Source organism: Sceloporus undulatus, chromosome 4 (genome assembly GCF_019175285.1).
Source record: "Sceloporus undulatus isolate JIND9_A2432 ecotype Alabama chromosome 4, SceUnd_v1.1, whole genome shotgun sequence".
Lineage (NCBI taxonomy): Eukaryota > Metazoa > Chordata > Lepidosauria > Squamata > Phrynosomatidae > Sceloporus > Sceloporus undulatus.
Window position 1 is genome coordinate 247,662,249 of NC_056525.1, and position 20,573 is coordinate 247,682,821.

At 43.3% G+C, this 20,573-nt stretch overlaps 1 protein-coding gene across 3 annotated transcripts in view; it reads right to left on the bottom strand.

The window, feature by feature from the left end:
- The window catches only part of ARHGAP39 (Rho GTPase activating protein 39), a 250,817-nt gene that overhangs the window by 33,980 nt on the left and 196,264 nt on the right, over positions 1 to 20,573 (bottom strand). For all 3 annotated transcript variants that reach the window (XM_042465531.1, XM_042465530.1, XM_042465529.1), the window contains 2 exons: positions 15,920 to 17,315; positions 6,168 to 6,729 (listed from right to left, as the gene is read on the bottom strand). In XM_042465531.1, the coding sequence (XP_042321465.1) occupies positions 6,168 to 6,729; positions 15,920 to 17,315 (1,958 nt within the window). The remainder of the gene's footprint in view (positions 1 to 6,167; positions 6,730 to 15,919; positions 17,316 to 20,573) is intronic.

Below are 20,573 nucleotides of genomic sequence, written 5' to 3' on the forward strand. Positions count from 1 at the left end.
TTTTTAGGCAGATACTGGAACTGGGGGAGTTTTAATAATGGAGCTTTGTGTGGCTGTTGATTTTTAAACATGCCCAATTTCGCAAGATGGTAACTGCCAGAAATGGCACCAGGGATTGGACAGACTGGCACAACCAATGCTGAAGTTAGGTAAATGCAGAAAATAGGAAAGTCAACAGCAATATGTAGAGTCTTGTGGGCAAAGATGAAGAAGATATACAACTAAACCACTCCTGAAAGCTACCACCCGATCTCTGTTTAAAGACCTCCAATGAAGGAAAGCCCACCACGCTCCAAGACAGACTACTCCGCTGTTGCAACAGTGCTTACTGTCAGAAAGTTCTTTCTAACTTATAAGTGATTTTTTTTTTTTTGGTAAGTTGCATTGATTGCTCCATATCCTAGTCTCTGGAGTAGAAATAAACAAACTCACTCCATCTTCTACACAACATTCCTTTAGCTATTTAAAAGATGGCTATCATACAAACATAAACAAAAACAAACAGCTTCATTTATATACTGCTTCATACTGATCTAACAGTGTCTAAGCGGTTTACAACTGTAAGCTAATTGCCCCCAACAATCTGGGCACTCATTTTAGGACCTCCTCGGAAGGATGCAAGCCTGAGTCAAGCTTCAGCCCTTTCGCTGGTATTGAACTCGATACCATACCATCTCTCAATCTTCTCTTCTCCAAGTTAAATATGGACATTAGCTAGATGTTAGTGAAGGAGAATCCATGGTGAGCTCTAACTGTGGAGCATGCTGGTGCAAGCACAAATGCCACATTTTTCTTGAGTTTTAAAATTTATATCTCACCCTTCATCATGATACATAATACAGAGTGGGGTCACCCACCAAACACACAGCAACTAAATCATATAAAAATGCATCATTGACCAACTGCCTGATTCTATTATGTAGGCAATGCTATTAAAAGGCCTATGGAAAACATATTGACCAGAGTCACCTAACTTTCACATGTCATGGCATTCCACAGCCAGGGAGCCACCTTTGAGGAAACTTTGTGACACATTCTGGAAGTCCAGCTTTGCTAGGTGATTATTATTATTATTATTATTATTATTATTATTATTATTATTATTACTGTATTATTATTATTTTCTTGCCCACCTCTCACCATGGATCAAGGCAAGGGACAACAACAATTAATCCAGTGATATACCAGTAATCCAATGGACCCTCCTGGTGGATCTCAATTCACAGACAAGATGTTAAGGGGGCAACACACATTTAATCAAGTAGGTTATAAGCCATTTAAGGTGTTATACATCAAAATCATCATTCTGAACTTGATGTTGTGACAAACAGCCAGCCAGTGCCATCCCAGTGTTATAAGATCTTGTACATTTGCACCAATCAATATAAGAGGAGCTGAATTTTGTACAAGTTGCTAGCTCCACTCTGTCTTTAGGGGCAACCCTAGGCTGAGCACATTAGAACAGGATAACCCAGACAATTTAGATCCTGGAAAAGAATCTTTGTGGTCTTGCAAACCTGCAAACAATTATTTTATAACATTTATGTAGAAGCCAACTCCAAACATTTGTTCAGGGCAATAAGGAAGTTCCTTGCTAAGGAAGAGAATAATCAACACAGGGCAGGGAGGAATGCCAACCTTCAAAAGAAATAACTATGTGTAAAGGCAAGAGGTTTGCTGTGCCTAAAATAAAGGGAAGTGTAGGGATTTGGGATTTCCAGAAAACTTGGCAAGGAATGATTACTGTCACTCACATTCAGAGATGCATAACATATTAACTGGGTATTTGCTAAATAATCAAGCAGGCCTATAAGCAAAAAAACAAAACAATTAAAAAATGAAAATGAGACTTTCAGTAGTTGCAACTTCTCTAGCAGACTGAGCAAGGCCAGCTCACACTTAAGGACTAGATATGAAGTTTTCCTTCTTAGAATGCCTGGGAAAGTATTCCTTTGTTAGCTAAGACTGGATTATTCCCCACACCCCCAGGAAAAGTGTCAGCACTTTCTAGAGCAAGGGAGAAGGAGAAAATTAGTAAAGATCAGATCATTGATTTCATTCTGAGGGGATGGAATCGGGTCATTCTCCAAGTCCAGATAACCAGTCTATTGATAACCAGTCTGAATGATAACCATTCATCCTGGGGACACTGGTGGATAACAGCTGTGACAAAGGACTTTTTCAATCAGTAAGGGACATGAGCTGACTTTGCCTCTTCCCTGGATTTTATTGCTACATCCTGCTTAATATCTCAATGTGATCAATAAGTTTTGGTGCACCTGAGAGTATGGTTCATCTTAACAGATCCTGGACCCTGGGTTGGCCTAAGAACTGAGTGAATCAGGGACTTGGAATCATTTACAGAAGGCAACTTCTTGTTGTTGTGTGCCTTCAAGTTGTTTCTGACTTACAGCAGCCCTAAGGTAAACCTATCAGGGGGTTTTCTTGGCAAGATTTGTTCAGAGGGGCAGTTGCCTTTGGTGCTCTCTGCGCCTGAGAGTGTGATTTGTGCAAGGCCACTCAGTGGATTTCAGCGAGGTTTCAAACCCTGGTCTCCATAAAGTCATAGTCCAATGCAGATTTGGAGGTAGAACACCCACCAGCCAAAAATGCCTTCCCAGCCCCTTGGGCATCCCTGCCTGCCAGACTGCTACTGTGGTCAGCACAGGGTTGCCAGGTTAGATGTGGGATGGAGCTCCTGTAAGTTTAATCCTAAAGAATTCAAAGAGATAGCCATGTTAGTCTGCAGAATCAGAATGTAAAGAATAACTGAAAGAATGAAATTGGCAGTATGAGCTTCTGTGGTTTACTTCCTCAGATGCACTGAATCCTGAACAAATCCTGTGGATTGGGACAAAGCTCAATCAACCTGGAGAAGGTACTGGTTCTCCCTTACCTTCCGCACTCCAACTTTCTGCTGCAGCCATTCTCTCCCAACATGACTATTGCCGCCCCAGTAGAGAGTGGGGAAAGGAGGTGGGGGTTCTTATTGTGGTGCCTCCATCCCACACCTCCACTGGCGTGCTGGGATGCAATGGCTGCAACTGAATGGAGTCCAGCTGTTTTACCTTCTGGAGAGGTCAGCACATGTTACATCCAGTGGGAGCAATGGGACTGCTGTCTCCAAGGGCTACATGAGGCGGCAACACAATAATGCATTTTCACAGCTCGTTTAATGAAATCATTTTGTTCCTCCTGCTCATCAGGCAGAGAACATTAGATGGGGAGCGGAGGGATGGGGGGGGCTTCAGTCAGGGCCTGGGTATGCGGTTTGGTGCTTAATGATTTAGAATAACAGCTACGTGTGTGTTAACAGCGCCTAGAATAACCAATTACCAGCTTTAAGGGCACAGCAAAAGTAGGAGCAGGGAAAGAGGGGGGGGGGATTTGCTGGTGATTCAACGACTGCCATACTAAAGCTGACATTTATAGGGGAAATTATGCACTTAGCGGGGCAGGAATGAAATAGATCTTTGGAAAGGAGAGGGAACCACCCATTCCCGACTAGTCCCTAAAGTTGTGGGAAAGGGATTAGGATAATTGAGGGAGTACTCTCTGTGACTGTTGCCCCTCAAACCCCATTGAAGGACAGCATTTATGTCTTTCCAAATTCACTGGAATCCAGATGGTGGGCAAAGGCCATTAGGAAATTTTCCTTTATAAGCCACCATTAAAAATGACTACAGGAGAAAAACCTAAAGTTATCAAAGAGATGGCCATGTAGGTCTGTATCAGTACATAAAAGAAAGCAGGGCAAAGAAGAAATCTAGTGGCACCATGTTGGGAAAGGCTGGTCTAAAACACACCACACAATCCAAGTGCTCCATCCAAATCACAATTAGATGATGTGGGGCAAAAGCAACCACCTAGCAAATTGCTTGCAAAACAGAATGTTCAGAAGCATTATTAGAAGCATTAGATGGCTCTAGCAAGCCACATTTCTGTTCATTAAGCCTTTATGGAGAGTCAGTCTAAAGAAATATGGCAGGAAAGGAAAAGAGGGTGACTCTGGGCAAGAACACTCTCTCAGCCTGAGAGGAAAGCAATGGCAAACCCTTTATGAAAGAAACTTGGCAAGAAAACCCCATGGTAGGTCGCCTTAGGGTTGCCATAAGTTGGAAACACAACAGCAAAACAAATCATCAGAGTTTTGTGAGCCTTAAAGAGTTGTTATTCTATTAATTTTCCTTGACTCACACAGAAAACAATGAAACTAAGAGAGAAAGCTAAAGAGGAAGTGAAAGATGATATCAGGACTAGCCTGGAAGAAGGAAGAGCCCTCCCTCCAATCCATCTGCCTTGATCCAGGCCTCAGAGGGAGAGAAGAGCCACTGGACCTCATCCCCTTTCCCTCCATCATTCCCTTCTCCTTTTGTTTCGTGTCTTTTAGATTGTAAGCCTGAGGGCAGGGCTCTGTCCTGGGCCCAGTACTGTTCAACATCTTTATCAATGACTTGGAGGAAAAAATTGGGGGAATACTTATCAAATTTGCAGATGACACCAAATTAGGAGGAATAGCTAATACTCCAGAGGACAGGATCAACATTCAAAATGACCTGAATAGACTAGAAAGCTGGGCCACAGCTAACAAAATGAATTTCAACAGGGAGAAATGTAAGGTACTACACTTAGGGCAGAAAAATGAAATGCACAGATATAGGATTATGGGGGACACCTGGCTTAAGGAGACAACATGTGAAAGGGATCTAGGAGTTCAAGTAGACCACAAGTTGAACTTGAGTCAACAGTGCGATGCGGCAGCTAACAAGGCCAATGCGATTTTAGGCTGCATCAATAGAAGTATAGTGTCTAGATCAAGAGAAGTAATAGTGCCACTATATTCTGCTTTGGTCATGCCTCACCTGGAGTATTGTGTCCAGTTCTGGGCACCACAATTCAAAAAGGACATTGAGAAACTGGAGCGTGTCCAAAGGAGGGCGACTAAAATGGTGAAGGGTCTGGAAACCATGCCCTATGAGGAACGCCTTAGGGAGCTGGGGATGTTTAGCCTGGAGAAAAGAAGGTTAAGAGGTGATATGATCGCCCTGTTTAAATATTTGAAGGGATGTCATATTGAAGAGGGAGCAAGCTTGTTTTCTGCTGCTCCAGAGAACAGGACCCGGAACAATGGATGCAAGCTGCAGGAAAAGAGATTCCACCTGAACATTAGGAGGAACGTCCTGACAGTAAGGGCTGTTCGACAGTGGAACACACTTCCTAGGAGTGTAGTGTTCTTCAAACGGAGGCTGGATGGCTATCTGTCGGGGATGCTTTGATTTGGATTTCCTGCATGGCAGGGGGTTGGACTGGATGGCCCTTGTGGTCTCTTCCAACTCTATGATTCTATGGAACTGTCTGATTAAAAATAATAATTGTAAGCCGCCCTGAGAGCCATTAGGGCTGAAGGGTGGGGTATAAATACCTAAATAAATAAATTTTAGAAGTTTCTTGTGATATGCAGATACCAACTGTGACACTGAGAAAGATTAACAAGTCTCAAGGAACAAACATGCACTAGAACACAAAAAGGAAAAGAAACAGGAATTTCATCATCAAGGAAGACAATCCCCCAAGTGAAAATCAGTGTGATGTGTTGAGTGCTGGACTAGGACTCTTGGAGACCAGGATTCCTGCTCAGCCCTGGAAACCCACTGGGTGACCTTGGGCAAATCACACTCTCTCAGCTTCAGAGGAAGGCAATGGCAAAGCACATCAAAATGCATTTTGTCACAAAATCCCTGTGATAGGGTCACCCTAAGTCAGCTGACTTGAGGGCAGATAACAACAAGAAATTAGATAGGACATCCAGTCTACCACATCTAGAACAGGAGTACTAATCTTGCCAAGTTTGTAGTAGGGAATTAACTGGGTGATAAAACAACAGAATCTGAAAAAAGGTGTGGAAAAAGCTCAAATGTGTGAAGTTGCATTAATATGTATGTGTGGGAAGTGAGGTCTAGCCAAAACCCATTAAATTTATTTCATGTGGGATACCCATGCTGGATTTTCTTGAGCCTTAGGTAGGGAGAGTCAGTGCTAACACCAACAATGATCGTGGTTCATCTGATTTGAAAGGCTGCCACCTTCGGGGGTCAGCTACCAGTCAGGAACACTGGAAGAATGATCTGTTTCTAGAGAGGCAAACTGTGCCGCATACTTGCCCTTACCTTTTGTGTCATTCACTGGATCCATGTGCCTGTAAATGTACCCTTCAAGGTAGGAATGGAACTTGGGGGTGGGTGGGAAGAAGGCCAAGCAGATCGACATGAGTTCCCAGCCTCGAGCTAGGCTCTCATAGCGGAAGTTCTCCGTGGTCTGTCGACACAGTTGGATATACAGTTCGTCCCGGAGGCCCTGCATGCTCCAGCCTTTGGTAGCAATCTCCAGAGCCACGTTGAGTTGGTCTGTCTTGGCCCGCCGGTCCCCCATATACATCTGGATCAGTTTGAATATCTCACAGGCTTCCTTCTTGACGTTGCGGTCGGTGGTCATGATCATGGGCTTCTTGATGGACTCGCTGCTCCAAGCCAGCATGTTGGCGATGGAGACCTTGCGCCGAAAGAGCCCTTGAGTGTGCTTATTGAAGTGCTTGGAGGCCCAGTTCTCAATGTCCGTCTCTGAGGAAGGCTTCCTCAGGTTGAAGGTGGGAAAGACACAGCTGGTGCTAGGCATCATGTTCCGGTTCTGTCTGCTGCTCTCGAACTGTGCACAGGCGCCAAGATCCTCTGACTAGGAAAGACAAGGGCAAGAGAACAAAAATATGGTGACCATCTCCCCGATAAAAGAGATCACCACCATCAACCATTGTGGAAATATGAATTCCGCCCACCTCCCACTTTTCCTTCCCTCTTCTCTAGTGTTTTGGAAATGGCCGGTCCTGGCTATTTCGCAGACTTGTGTTTCCTCTGTTTTCCACTGAGTTTCTCTAAATGCCAGCCTGCAATATGGCAGTCATGCAATCATGATCAATTACCACCCCCCCCTCATTTTCTATGTATTGTAATCCAGCTTTGTGGTACGGGCTATTAATTACAGTGGTCCCTCCATATTCACTGGGGTCAGGAGTGAAGGACCACTGTATATGTGGAAAAACTACAAATTAAAAAAACTCCATTCTTTTTACCTAAGAGCATGCCTCTCTAGGAATCTCCAGGTCCTCCAGTACAACTCTATGGTCAACATCTGACAGGAGTTGATCATAGACTCATGCTGCAGGACCTACAAATGCCCAGAGAAGTGTTTTCTCTAGGAACTTCTAGGTTATCCAGCACAACTCTATGGTCAACCTCCAACAGAATTGTCCTGGGGGACTGAAGAGATCCGTAGAGAGAACATATCGATCAAAACCGCAAATAATCAAATCCGTAAAAGTCAAAGCCACAAATGTGGAGGGCCAAATGTATTACAAAGTACTTCAAGGGGAGTGGATAGCTGGAATTGTGTTAGTTAATCCCAACTAGAATAACACAACTGAATCAATTACTGTATGGTGAGTCAACACACAGGTAAATCCAATTGATTCATTGGCTCACTTTAGTCAAAACTAACAATTGGGTTTAGACCACTGTTTTGGACCTTTGCATGGAGAAGGCCTGAGGCTGAATCTGTCTTCTACTTTTATGGAGACTAGAATGCAAACCAACCGCTTCAAATTATAAGAAAAGGGATCCCACCTAAAGATTAGGGAGAACTTCTTGACTGGAAGAACTGTTCAAAAGGGGAACAGACTGCCTTGGAAGGTGGTTTCCATCGTTGGAAGTTTTTAAGCACATGTTGGGTGGGCATCTTTCTGAAGTGATGTAGTTTTGCAGTCCTGCATGGCAGGGAGTTAGACTAGATAGCCCTTGAGGCCCCTTCAAACTCAAGAGTCTATCTGTCTCAAATTGGGAAGCTCCAGATGGGAGAGATGTCAGCCTCAGACCGTGAATAACTACCATCAGCAGTTTAGTATTCTGGATTTGATAATTACTGATGACATGATGGGCCTAGCCTCCAGAAATTACTTTCACTATAACAATATATGTATTGTCAAATTTTAAATTTGGTATTAAAAATCAGTAATGTCAGTCTATAACCTGGATTTTAATATTCAATGCTGACAAGCGTATATAATTGCTAATTACAGCATCAAATTAAAACATTAACCAGCATTGACTGTTTTTCTAAACCTTTTAAACAGATTCCAAGACTGGGAGTATCAAGAAGACATGGATTCCAATTGGGGTTTTTTTACAAATGTAATTCAGGTTAAGAAAATGACCTTCAGATTTTTTCTCCTCTAAGCTAATGTATCACCCTCCCATGAAGATGTTTGTAAGGACACAAAGTTGCTTGATGCCAAGTTAGACCTAACCATACCATTGTGAATACACCCGGTGTCAATTCTGAGGTTAATCAGGTTCAGGCCTGGATCGTCCTTGGATGGTAGACCATCTGGTGAATGCCAAGGAACCCAAAGTAGAACCAAGAAAAGACTCCTGCCTGGAACTCTTGAGAACAGTTGAAAGCCAGAGATGACAAACACTGGCTGAAATGGCTCACTGGTCTGGCTCAGTATAAGGCATCTTCCCTATGTCCATCAAGACTCATACAACCTACTCTGACTCCAGCCCAGGCCTCTCTGGTCTCCAGCAAGTGTCTTTCCTGCTTAGCCAGGGTCCTTTTAGGTGGACATTCTGGGAACTAGAGCTGAAACTTTATGCACGCTAAGCATGTGCCCAGCCCACAGAACCATGTACCTTCCATGAATTCATCTTCTTTTGCCTTCTCTTTCATTCTGCTCCATTACACCAGGTACTACAAAATATTAATTTTTCTTCAAAGTTGAGTGCAAAATCATATATTTAAAAACCTATCACACAACTGACTAGAATTCTGAAAGGTTCAATAAAACAGTGTGTGTGTGTGTGTGTGTGTGTGTGTGTAACATATAAATAAACTGTTTTATTGAATCTTTCAGAATTATAGGCCCAGTACAGACCGCCCAAAAAGGGCGGTCTGCCGGCGCCCTGGTTTGCTCCGCAAGGAAGCCACAGCGGACAAACCACACAGCTCCCTCACAGAGCAAAAGGAACCCGCAAAAAGCGGGTTCTTTTTTCAGCGTCATAATGATGCTGCAGTGCGCCAATGGCACACTCGTGACATTATTATGGTGCCGTGACGTGCAGATGCTAGGCGTCCATCGCGGCAAAATGGCGGCGCCCATCTATACAGGGCACCACCATTTTGACGTACGGAAGACATACTAGCGTTGCGGTGTTGTCTGTAAGCGACGCCCCAAGGCAATCCTAGCACATCATCAAGATGTGCCACGAGGCCCGTCTGTACTGGGCCATAGTCTGTCGTTTGGGTCTGGTTAGGTCTAACTTGGCATCAAATAACTTTATGTGCTTGAAATACACACACACACACACACACACACACACACATTAAAACCCAACACTATCAAACCAACATTATTCATAAATAAAGATCATTTTTGCTGGAGCTCAGCTAAGCAATCTTTGCTCTTGGCAATAGCTCAGCTCCTCTGTACATTACTTCAGCCAATCTATACATTTTCAAGTGACAGTCCATACCCAGATGAAATTCTCTCTCTACCTAGATCACTAGGAACAAGAGTTAAAGATATATACACTCTATTATCTTCTCCTTACAATCAGATTCATAAAATTATTTGCCATGGCTTTTTTTCTTTCCCAAATTACACAAACTCTGACAGGGTTTATGGCTTTTAAAGTCACCTTCAAATCTCCTGCTGAAGCTGCTTTCCTCATCCATTCCCAGTGGATTGGGGCAAAATGCCATGAAAGAAGCCAAGAGGCATTAAATCATCTCCAAACACTGACAAACTTTGAGCAACCAAACAGGGGAGAAGAGGACTCTGGATAAAGCTTATAATAAAGCAGATACTCTGTTAATATGGGGAAGGAGAAGCTTGAAGGGTTTTGGAACTACAAATTGCTGTGGAAAGAAGCCATACAGCAGATACTGAGTTGAGCAACCCAAAATTTTGGTGGAAAATGGGAGATGTGGAGAAGAAAGAGGGCAAACAGAGGCTCAAGGATCTGGCCATGAAAAAATGCAGATTTTAACAGGGGGAAAAGTGACAGGAGCATAGCGGGATGCTCCTGTTACTATCGCACAACTGTGCACAAATTTTCAAACAATGTCACATGATGTCGCAATAATCACACGATTATCCCGCGAATAAAGAGGAATCCTAATGCAGCTTTTCATTCATGAGAAAGTACTGTTAACTGAAAACTGGCACTAGAATTCCCCTTTATTCACAGGATAATCTTGCGATTATTGTAATGTCACATGAAATCATCTGAAAATCATCCCACTATGCTCCCGTCCCTTTTCCCCATGTGAAAATCTCCATAGAGCAGGGAGATTCCCAATCCTCTAGCAGCCCTTAGACAACCATACCCAAAGAGAGGCTCAGGTCTGTCTAGGAAGTAAGCCAAGGGAGAGCAAGGAATTAATGCTCACCCATTCTGAGTAATCTTTCCAGAAACCTTGGAGGTCAACAAAAGCACTTCCATGGTTTTGGATGCAAATCCTCCACCATTTTGTCCTTGCATGCAAGAATGAATAATTACAGTAATTTCCTCCTCATTGTGAGCATTCCTCTGCAGCATGCTCTTCGTATTTAAATGTCCCAAAGAGTGCTGCAGGAATTATTCTGGCGGGGGGAAAATGTTGTTTTCTGCATAAAATCACTATTTAAAGGAAATAGCATTTTCTATATAGGAAATCCTTTTTTCCCCACAGAAAAGAAGAGGCTTGCAACAAAAACCCGCATCTGCAACACTTTGAGACATCAAATATCAAGAGGAAATTGCTAAATTCTAATTTGTTTGTTATTCTTAACAGGGTTTCCCAACTGTCAGCTTTAAAAACTGTTTTTTTTTTAAATCTGAGAATGAATAATCACGAATCCGCTTCCCATACCTCCTGTCTTGCTTATCCATCCACACAATACACTGAAGAATGAGTGTGTTGCTTTGAACCTGAACAGGTACATTGTCAAGAAAGACACCGTGGTGATGGGGTAGGACTGGCTCACAACTGATAAGGCTCAACACACAGCTCATTTCCCCCAACTATCTAAGTTGCCGAATAGAAGGGCCTGTCACCATGAGGACCCCACTCTTGACTGTTAGGCTCTACTTGAGCTCAGTTGACATGGTTCACCTTTTCTTGTCTCCATTCAATTGCCCAACCTGATCTGATCCATCAGTAAACTACACTCTTCTCTCCTCGCTCCCACTCACCCAATACACATACACACACACCATTTGGATATGTGCTAGCTATGCTCTTCCTCGTTATTACACCCCTGAGTGTGTCAGTGTGCCAACATTAACACATCTGACCTCTTGCCGCTTTAGCTGCCATGGCTGCATCCTATGGAATCCTGGGGTTTGACAGAGGATACTAAACATCTCACAAAATGACAAACCCCAGAATTCCACTGTATTGAGCCATGGCCATGAAAGCGGTGTCAAACTGCATTGATTCTGTAGTGTAGACACAAACTAAGTGGTAACGGTATGCAGAGAAGTCTTTTTGAAGGCTGCCCCACATCTGTGTAATTGCCTTCCCCTAAGCATGATAGGCACACAGGAAGCTGTCTTATTCAGACTCAGTTGTTAGTCGATTTAGTCTTTTACACAAATGGGCTGTCACTCTCCAGGTTCTCAGGGTTTTCCATCAGTGGCTACTACCTGGTCCTTTCCGCTGGAGATGACAGGGACTCAGGCTGGGACATTCTGCATGCCAAGCACGATCTGTGCCACGGATCTATGGTTCTTCCCTTAGCTGTCAAAAACCTGAGCCAGGGTAACTTTTGGGAGCCCAGATAGACCCTTCCTGCTGATTTCTCCAGCTCAGTTTTCCTCTGATAAATCTCTCTGTTCCATCCAGGGAGCAATGCTGAGCAAAGAACCACTTTTGCAGGAACTTGAATTGTTTGCAATAGACGATGCCCTATGAAGGGAACTGGGAGGATAAGCTTTCTAAAATAAGAAAAAGGGCAGATTCAAATTTCTGGCCTCAATGAATAAACCGAGCGAGGAAAATTTCCAGGGTGCCTTTATGAATCAGAAAGAGGGGAGGCGGGGGAGAGAAATACTGGGTCAGAGCCATTGATGCTACGCTGGATGTCAGAACGCTCAAAGTATGACTCATCCCAGCTTCTTTGAAACCCTGTTTCCTCCACATGCTATTTGGCGACAGTCGGCTTTTGAGCTATTCTTCCATGGGCTTTTTTGGGTAACTTCCTTTAAATGTCAGTTGCTCAGTGCTGCCAAGATCAGAGGTGAGAAACAAGGCGACACAGTTCAGAATCTATGCATGTATGCCAAAGATTTGGGGATCCTGGCAAGCTACGTTTAATCATTGCATTACTCATTGCATGTCGTTTCTTTAAAGGGCTGACATTCAAAATGGCTGTTTTATTTCTAGAGAGAGAAAAAAAATCCTGAGGTCAGTTCTTCATACCAATTACGACAGGGCATGTCAGCTAAGAAACATAACGTTTCAGGCTGGGACAACAGGAATGAAGAGATTATTCACGGTTATTCAATTGTATTATTCAATAAGAGTTTATTCTCCCTTATCCAAAATGTTTGGGATGACAAGTATTTGGGTTTGTTTTTGGAGTTGGGAATATTTGCATATACTTAATCGTATAAATCTTTCACCTTTTATACTTAATGAGTTTTCTTGAGGATGGGACCCAAGTCTAAATATAAAATTCATTTATGTTTCATATGCTCCTTATACGCATGGCCTGGAGGTAACTTTATACAAAACATTTCTAATAATTTTGAGCATGAAGGAAAGCTTGTGCACATTTGAACCATCTGAAAGTAAAGGTGCTACTATCTCAGCCACTTTCGAATCATTGATTTATTTATTTGGATTTTGGAGTTATTTCACATTTCAGGATTCTGGACAAGGGAAACTCAACTTAGGAAAGTCTGTCGGGAAGGATAACACGGGGCCAGAATTTGGCAGTTTTCATCCAGAATTTATGCATCCTGAAGTGATTCAGGTAATTATTCTGCACAGAAGCCTTTTTTGTATATGTTGGTTTTGTGTGTAACTAGAGAGGTTTCATCCACACACAAAATGCATCCAGATAGCCATGTGGTGTTTTTTGTTTTTGTTTTTTGTGCAAAGTCACTCTTGTTTTTATGCAAAAAGGGGCAATTTACATTTCAAAAACAGACTATTTAAAATTTGGTGTGAAAAACATTTTTTTCATGCACAGAACACTGCTCTCAGAAGTATACATGGGGGTTTGGTACAATAATCCTCCACACATACAAAAAGTGCATTTCTAGAAACAGTGGGGGTTTGGCATGAAAAATTTAGTTTTTACACAAAAACAGTTTCCAGATAGGCACATGGGGTCTTTGTGCAAGACGGCTCTTTTTTGCAGTTTTGTACACACATTTTGTAGCAATTTTGTACATACAAAAAAAAGACGCTATTTAGAAACAATGTTTTTTTGCACAAAAAGGAAGAGGTTGCACAAAACCACAATTATCATGGAAAAATACCGTCACATGTATTTATGCACAGGATAATTTTACCCAAACAATTTTGGGATGTGAGAACACCAAGTGAGAACTGCAAAGAACTATTCATTTTCTCCCACTGAGGGCAGGAAACTGCAAAAATTATTCCTCCTTGCTTTCGAAAATGAAACGGTCCAATATTTACATCCCCTTTTACATCATCAGATAAACACTGGAAGGATTTCAGCAGATGTCCTCAGAAGTACATCCTGAGAGTCATCTGGGGTTCAAATACAGACAGACTTAGTAGATCTCAACTTGTTAATAATAATCCTGCAGAGATTGGGATAGGAAAACAGGCCCTGCCAATAGCTCCAGCGTTTCCTTTCACTCACAATCCTGCAGTTTGTGGTGCCAAAAACTCACTGTTCTTCTGCTGTAAGCTACAGGTGAACCTGCATTCAAGTACCTACAGTTGGGAAGGTATTTTCAGAGACATTTTCACTGTTTGTGTCCTGCTAGATCTTCTCACTACCAGCGTCTTAAACACCATGGTGTCTTTCTCAGCAGTGCTTTCAACATGGTTAGTGAAAACCTATGAGGCAGTTATCACAGTTCAGCACACATTCAACTATACCTGTTGCAGCAGGCACCACATTTATCACCTGCTTGTTTGTCTTTTAATCTTTTTTAGGTTGTCTGGGACACTTTTTCAGCTATATTATTTCTACAGAGCAATAGCAAAATACCATTTAAATCAGGCCACCATCTTCTTCTCAGTGCAACTGGAAGTGATGCAATGTCTCTTAAAGTTACCGAAAAGCCCTCAAAAGGCTCTTTGTTTTCAATTTTGGGGGCACTGGGAAGAAAGGGCTCCTCAAAACCACCAAGATTTTATTATTGATTTTGCATCTGAATTTAGTCAAGGCGATGGTGGTCCCAGTTTGTAAATGATTCTAGGATAAGTCACTTTTTTCAAATATTTTCTATTTCTTCAACACTGAGAATTTTAGAAAGAACTACCACCACATAACAATCCTAACTAAATCTAATTAGTAAAGCAAGCATCAGCATGGTGTGATGGTTTAAGTGCTGGTCCAAACTCCTGCGCAACCATGGAATCCCACTGGGTGACCCTGAGAAAGTTATACCCTCTCAGCCTTAGAGGAAGGCAATGGTAAACCTCCTCTATACATCTGGCCAAGAAAATTCTATCAAGTCTGAGTCCACTGCAAGGCACCTAACAGCAATAATAAAAGTTGAAAAAAGGTGTTGTTTTCTCTCTTTATTAATTATTATTTATGGCTTTGGTATATTGTGCAGGTGACTTCAACATGCATTATGCACTGACCTTTCTGCTGGTTGTTAAAACAAAAAATGTGTGAAGAGTGGAGCAGGGAAAGGCATAGTTTAATCACTGTCACATTGTTTCTAGTCATAGTTTGCAAATGTGGACTGGTTCTCTGATTCACCAGAAAATCCCTGTAAACACCTTCATCTAAGAAGACTCCTATAAAGTTTAATAGGAGACGACAAAGCATCAAAAGATCTCATCCTCTGCCAAATCCAATTATAACTTGCTTCCTTCCCACCTACTCTGGCAGCCTATTTTTGCCATCATTGTCCCTCCTTGCCCTCATTTGCTCTCAGCCTCAACCTTTGCCACTGTCCATTTTTATCTGACTGACCGGTGGAAAGGCATGCAATTCTGCTTATGGGAATCAATGGCACCATTGATAAAACTGGCATGAGCCATCAGAGCCAAGAAATTCAGTAGCAAGGTAGGTAAATGAGGCTGAGGGTCAGTGAGGGCAAAGAAGATGATAAACAATGCCAAGAAGGAACAGAAGGCAGAGGAATAAAAGACTATTGAACTACATCAGAACAATTTTTGAGCAATGCTCTTTTTCTACAACTAGTTCAGTTTCATCAAAAACAGTAATTTCAGAAACAAAAGTTGAGTAGACTGAAGCCTATGAAAACTCATGCTGGCAATTTCTTTCTTTCGTCTCAAAGGCTAACATACTGATTCTACAGACTAACACGGCTCTATCTTTGAAAAATTGAAGGCGTGCTTCTTAAACTATCTGATTTTGAGGACCAGCAGATTTCCCCTCTGCATCTGTTAGAAATCAGCCCCATATTTGTGCCTGTTGGCTAAAACTGTTTTTTCTTTCCTTTCCTAGAATCCTGCTGTAGACCAGGAGCCAATAGTTCATGAACCACCACTTTTAGCAGCACTGAACATTAGGCCATGCCCCTCTTCTGCACGGAAATAAAAATACTTGTTATGTGTCTCCAACTCTGTCTTGAGACCAGCAAAACCCTTCTAGAAAACTGCACCTTTGGTCATTACTAGTCACTTTCTATTTTGTCCATCTTACCTGGGATGGATGCAGGTAGGGTTCAGGTGAAGCCAGGTTCGTCTGCACAGACACACTCTTCTCCAGCAGGATCTGTGGGAAACCCAGCTTCTCAAAGGTATTCCGCTTCCAATGCTTATTCTCCTGCTGGGCCAGAGCCTCGTCCTCACTGAAAGCCCGCACCACCGGCCCTGGCATTGGTAGCGGCACGGCCCCATCGCTCTCGTAGCCTGAGCCATCCTTCTGGGAGTCCCAACTGCTTCGCTGCTTCATGTGATAATGAGCTTGCTGGGCCTCCCAAGCCAGCCGAGCCTGGGCCAAGAAGGGCTCCGGAAAGCCCCGGGTCGATTCAGCTTCTACGGACCTGCTCTCCATGCGGTTCATCTGGGGCCTGCTGCAACTGGACGGGGGCCTCTCCTCTGGCAGGCCTTCCTCCCGCTCCCCAGAGCCGTCAGTGGAGGAGGCATTGGGGTCATAGGAGAGAGAGGGCTTCCTGCTCTTCCTCTTGCGACTGCCTGGGGAATAACCAGTGGAGGACATGGTGTTCTGCTGGCTGGACCATGACATGGAGTCCTCGCCCTGCGAGGCCTGGCTGACTGGGGGACTGTGCCGAATGTCAGCCCCTTCCATGCTGCTGTAGTCCCCAGATTTGACCTCCAACCGCTGGTCCCTCATCAGGCAAGGACTGTGCTGGAGGGAGTAGGAGCCACCAATTGGGTTTGGAGAATATTTGTGGCGGAGACCTGTTTTCATCTTGGGGCTGGAGCCCGACTGCTCAACGTAGACTAATTGCCGGACGTACTCCTTGCCGGCAGGGCTATACTCCAAGCTCATAAACCGGTCTGGACCTTTCTGCTTGGTCAACACCAGCTGCTGGTAAGGGGAGTTAGGGCTCTGCTTGGGTGACTGAAGGAAGGGATGGGGCTTACGGATGGGAGACTTCTGGGGTGAGCCAGCTTTGTAGCTCCCACTCGCCTCAAACTGCATATCCACAGGCGGCTCATCATAGATGGGGGCCTGATACTCCATAGGAGGTTCCTCATACAAAGGGGGTTCATAGGCATACCGTGGGGAAGAGGGCTGGGACTCGCTGGAGTGCTTTCGGTGCTGGGCTTGGAGTGGGGAGCAAAAGGACTCTCCCCGCCCCAGCAGCGGGGAGCAACTGCCCACATGGTCCGCTCGTTTCAGGAAGGGTGACTGCTTCCTGTCTGGGAAGAAGACAGAGTTGTCCGAATCGGGGGTAAAAGTCTGGAGGTTAGGGGATGGCTGGCCGCCTGACGGCCTACGCGATCGAGTGCCCTGCTGGTTTTCCGAGGTGTAGCCATTGCCTTGGTGCATGAGGAAACTGGGCTCACGGTCTGTCACCTTGATGAGCATCCGTTCCTTCGTCCCCGTGTTCCACCTGAGAGATGATGCCCTGAGCAAAGGAAAGAGAGAGCACAAGGCAGCAGTCAGGGAGGAGGCACAACACAAGAACCATCTTTTCATAAGACATACATTCTTGTTAGTCTTCTATACTGTCTGTGTGCTGGTCTCTGTAATAAGAATAAACAAACAGGACACAGAACCTGCTCACAGAACTTACAAGAAGAAAGTTCATTTACATGGACTGGAACCTCACTGTTTTCAGAGTGGACACATGTTGAAGCATTTGGAATAATCACAACACACCAAAGTGAAGGAAGCAGGAAGGAACACTGGCTTATTTAAGCATGAGAGTTGTGGCTTTGTCACTTATTTTGAAAACTCAACCATTATGGTAAAAGGGGAATGTTTGTGATACAATAACAAGATAATATGTACAACATATACAGAAACTGTGAAGAGAGTGGAATTCATGGGTCAAAGGAGGTGCTGCTGTGGAATCTGTGGCTTGTGTATAAAAGTTCTTGTGTATAAAATTCTTTCCACAGAAAGGAAAGAAGAGAAGTGGTGGTGAGTAAGAGAGAAACCTTATCTTCATTGGATGCAGCCACTGAGTAGCAAGAAACAAACTAAAAACCACTAGCACCATGCTCAATGTAATAAACCAACACAAATGCATTCTTGCTGATACAACAAAGATCTTCAATAGGCCCAATAAGTAAGTGACAGTCAAAATCAACTATTGCTTGGTGAGTTTCTCTTCTTTCTCTCTTTGGAACTGCCTTTTTTATCACATCTCAACATGCATATCCTCCCCTACTTAGTCTCTCTACATAGCACAATGCAATCAGGATTCAGCTTAGTTGAGATATTTGGGGCAGAACTCTTCCTAAACCAGTTCAGCTTCCTGATGTGGGGGATTGGGAATGTTTTTTTCCCAAGACTCCAGGGGGAACTACCATGTTTGTGCCCACTGACTACAACAAGTTCTTTCTCTGTTGGAAACTTGGCAGAGACTCATAACTAATGGCCTGTGGACCAGCTCTGGTCCATGGACCTTCACTTTAAGTAGCATTGTCCTAAACTTCAAGTCAACTCAGCAGCAACAGGGAACCTGACATATGAATCCCAGCCTTGTTCTTGATTCCGTATAAGAAAGGCTCTGGATCAGGGTGAAGCTGGCGCCATTGCAGGCCAGGATTTTGTATTCTTCTGTATATTTCAGGCTACAGTTTCAGAAGAGCTTTCTGCTGCCTGCCAACTGAACACAGGACTGTGTCTTATACTAAGATTGTAGAATTCAAAGACATAGCTTTGCTAGTCTGGAAAGTTAGTATGCAAAGGTATCTTGTAGAAACTTTAAGACTAACTGAAAGAAAGAAGTTGGCAGCATGAACTTTTGTAGACTTGAGCCTACTTCCATTTATCTGAGGAAATGGGCTCAAGTCTATGAAAGCTCATGGTACCAACTTCTTTCTTTCAGTTAGTCTCAAAGGTGCTACAAGATCCCTTTGCATATTGCCTTATAATAAGTTGGGCTGATGGAATCCTAGAGTTGGAAGAGATCCCAAGGGCCATCCAGTTCCACCCTATTCTGCCATGCAGGAATACACAATCGAAGCACTCCTGACAGAGGACCATCCAACTTCTGTTTCCTCAATACATGGAAGTTTTTCTGTCTATCTAGCACAAGATGTACAGTATCTATCTATTCCAGTGCTACTCAAAGTGGTGGTCCCTGAACTGATACCAGTCCATGAATCACTGACTACCAGTCCATGAAAAGTTTTGAGGAAATGGAGAAACAGATATAACCACTGGCCACAAGCACAGTACCTGTTCATGGCACAACAGGGGGGGAAAGGACAGCCAGTTGAGCACATTAGACAGCCTGAGAAGCACTGGTTAATTCTGCTGGGCCATGGCTTCCCACGATCACATGCAGAGAAGCCTATACCAGCCCTCCTACCTGAGACCCTTTTAGGGATGGTCAACTGTCAATGTGTAAACCTGGGGCCAATGTCATACTACCCTACTAATTTATTTGGCTCTGAAGGTGGCTCTCAGACCTGGACACACACTGACCATGGCTACTAATTGAGACAAAGTCATAACCTCTAAAACGTGCCAGCATGAATCTGGATCTTTAAATCTTCTGACAGAACTGATACTTAAGGAGGCAGGCCTTGCTAGAAGGATCATTATTTTGAAATAATCTGACTGCTGTTTGGTTCTCAGCCAAGTGTGGAAGGGCAGAAAAGATCCTGGAAAGAGGAAACTAGAAGCTTTCTGCCTCCTCCTCTTTCTTGCACCTTACCATACCATATTCTGGCTATTCACACATAAGAACCTGGCCTTTGTTATAGCAGACCCATGCCTTTCGATGTACACCAAGTTCACAGAAACATGCATTCTCCTGGAATAACTATTGTGAAAGAAAAAGAAAAAGAAAAGAAAGACAGAAACACTTGAATCTGGGCCGTCTAGATTCCAGACCCTCCTTACAATTAGTAATATACCCTCAAGTTAAGCATTTTGGAGTCTTAATTGGAATTTGCTGCAAAGGCAGAGGTTTTATTCTCTGCTCCCAATTAATATTTCATGAACAGAAATAATTATAATCCTTGCATGATCTTTGCTCAGCAGCATTAATTCTTTAAAACTACCAAAAGTTCTAGAACAATAACATTTGTGCCTGTTGCCCTGGAAGTAAACATTTACACCAGGGAACTGTCTCAAAAATGGGTCCCTACATTTCTGCCATAGAGTTCTCATGTTTTGCCCAGAATTCAGGTATATTCTGGTGCAGCTGTCCACAACCTGGTCCTCTCCACATGTGCTGAACTGCCAGCCCCATAATTCCACAGCCAGTTGGCTCTGTGTAGCCCAAGACATCTAGAGTGTATTAGATTGGAAGAAGCTACTCTTGAATAACTAGCAGGAGAGTAGCTACCAGGCAAATAAAAATACTAACCCATCTGAAATTTCCCTCCAGTCCTCAAATTTCTAGTATTACAGTAACTTAAAATGTCAATTTACCATTTAGAAAAATGGGTAATGCATCCAAAAAGAAGGGGAGGAAAAGTAACCAAAGGAAGACAAGCATAGCATATATGTGTGTTCCTTCTCTCTCTCTCTCTCTCTCTCTCTCTCTCTCTCTATATATATATATATATATATATATATATATATATATATATATATATCTCCTTGGCAGCAAGGCTGTTTACAGGGGGCACTGGCCAGTTGTCTGGGGCTTCATAATAATAATAATAATAATAATAATAATAATAATAATAATAATAATAAT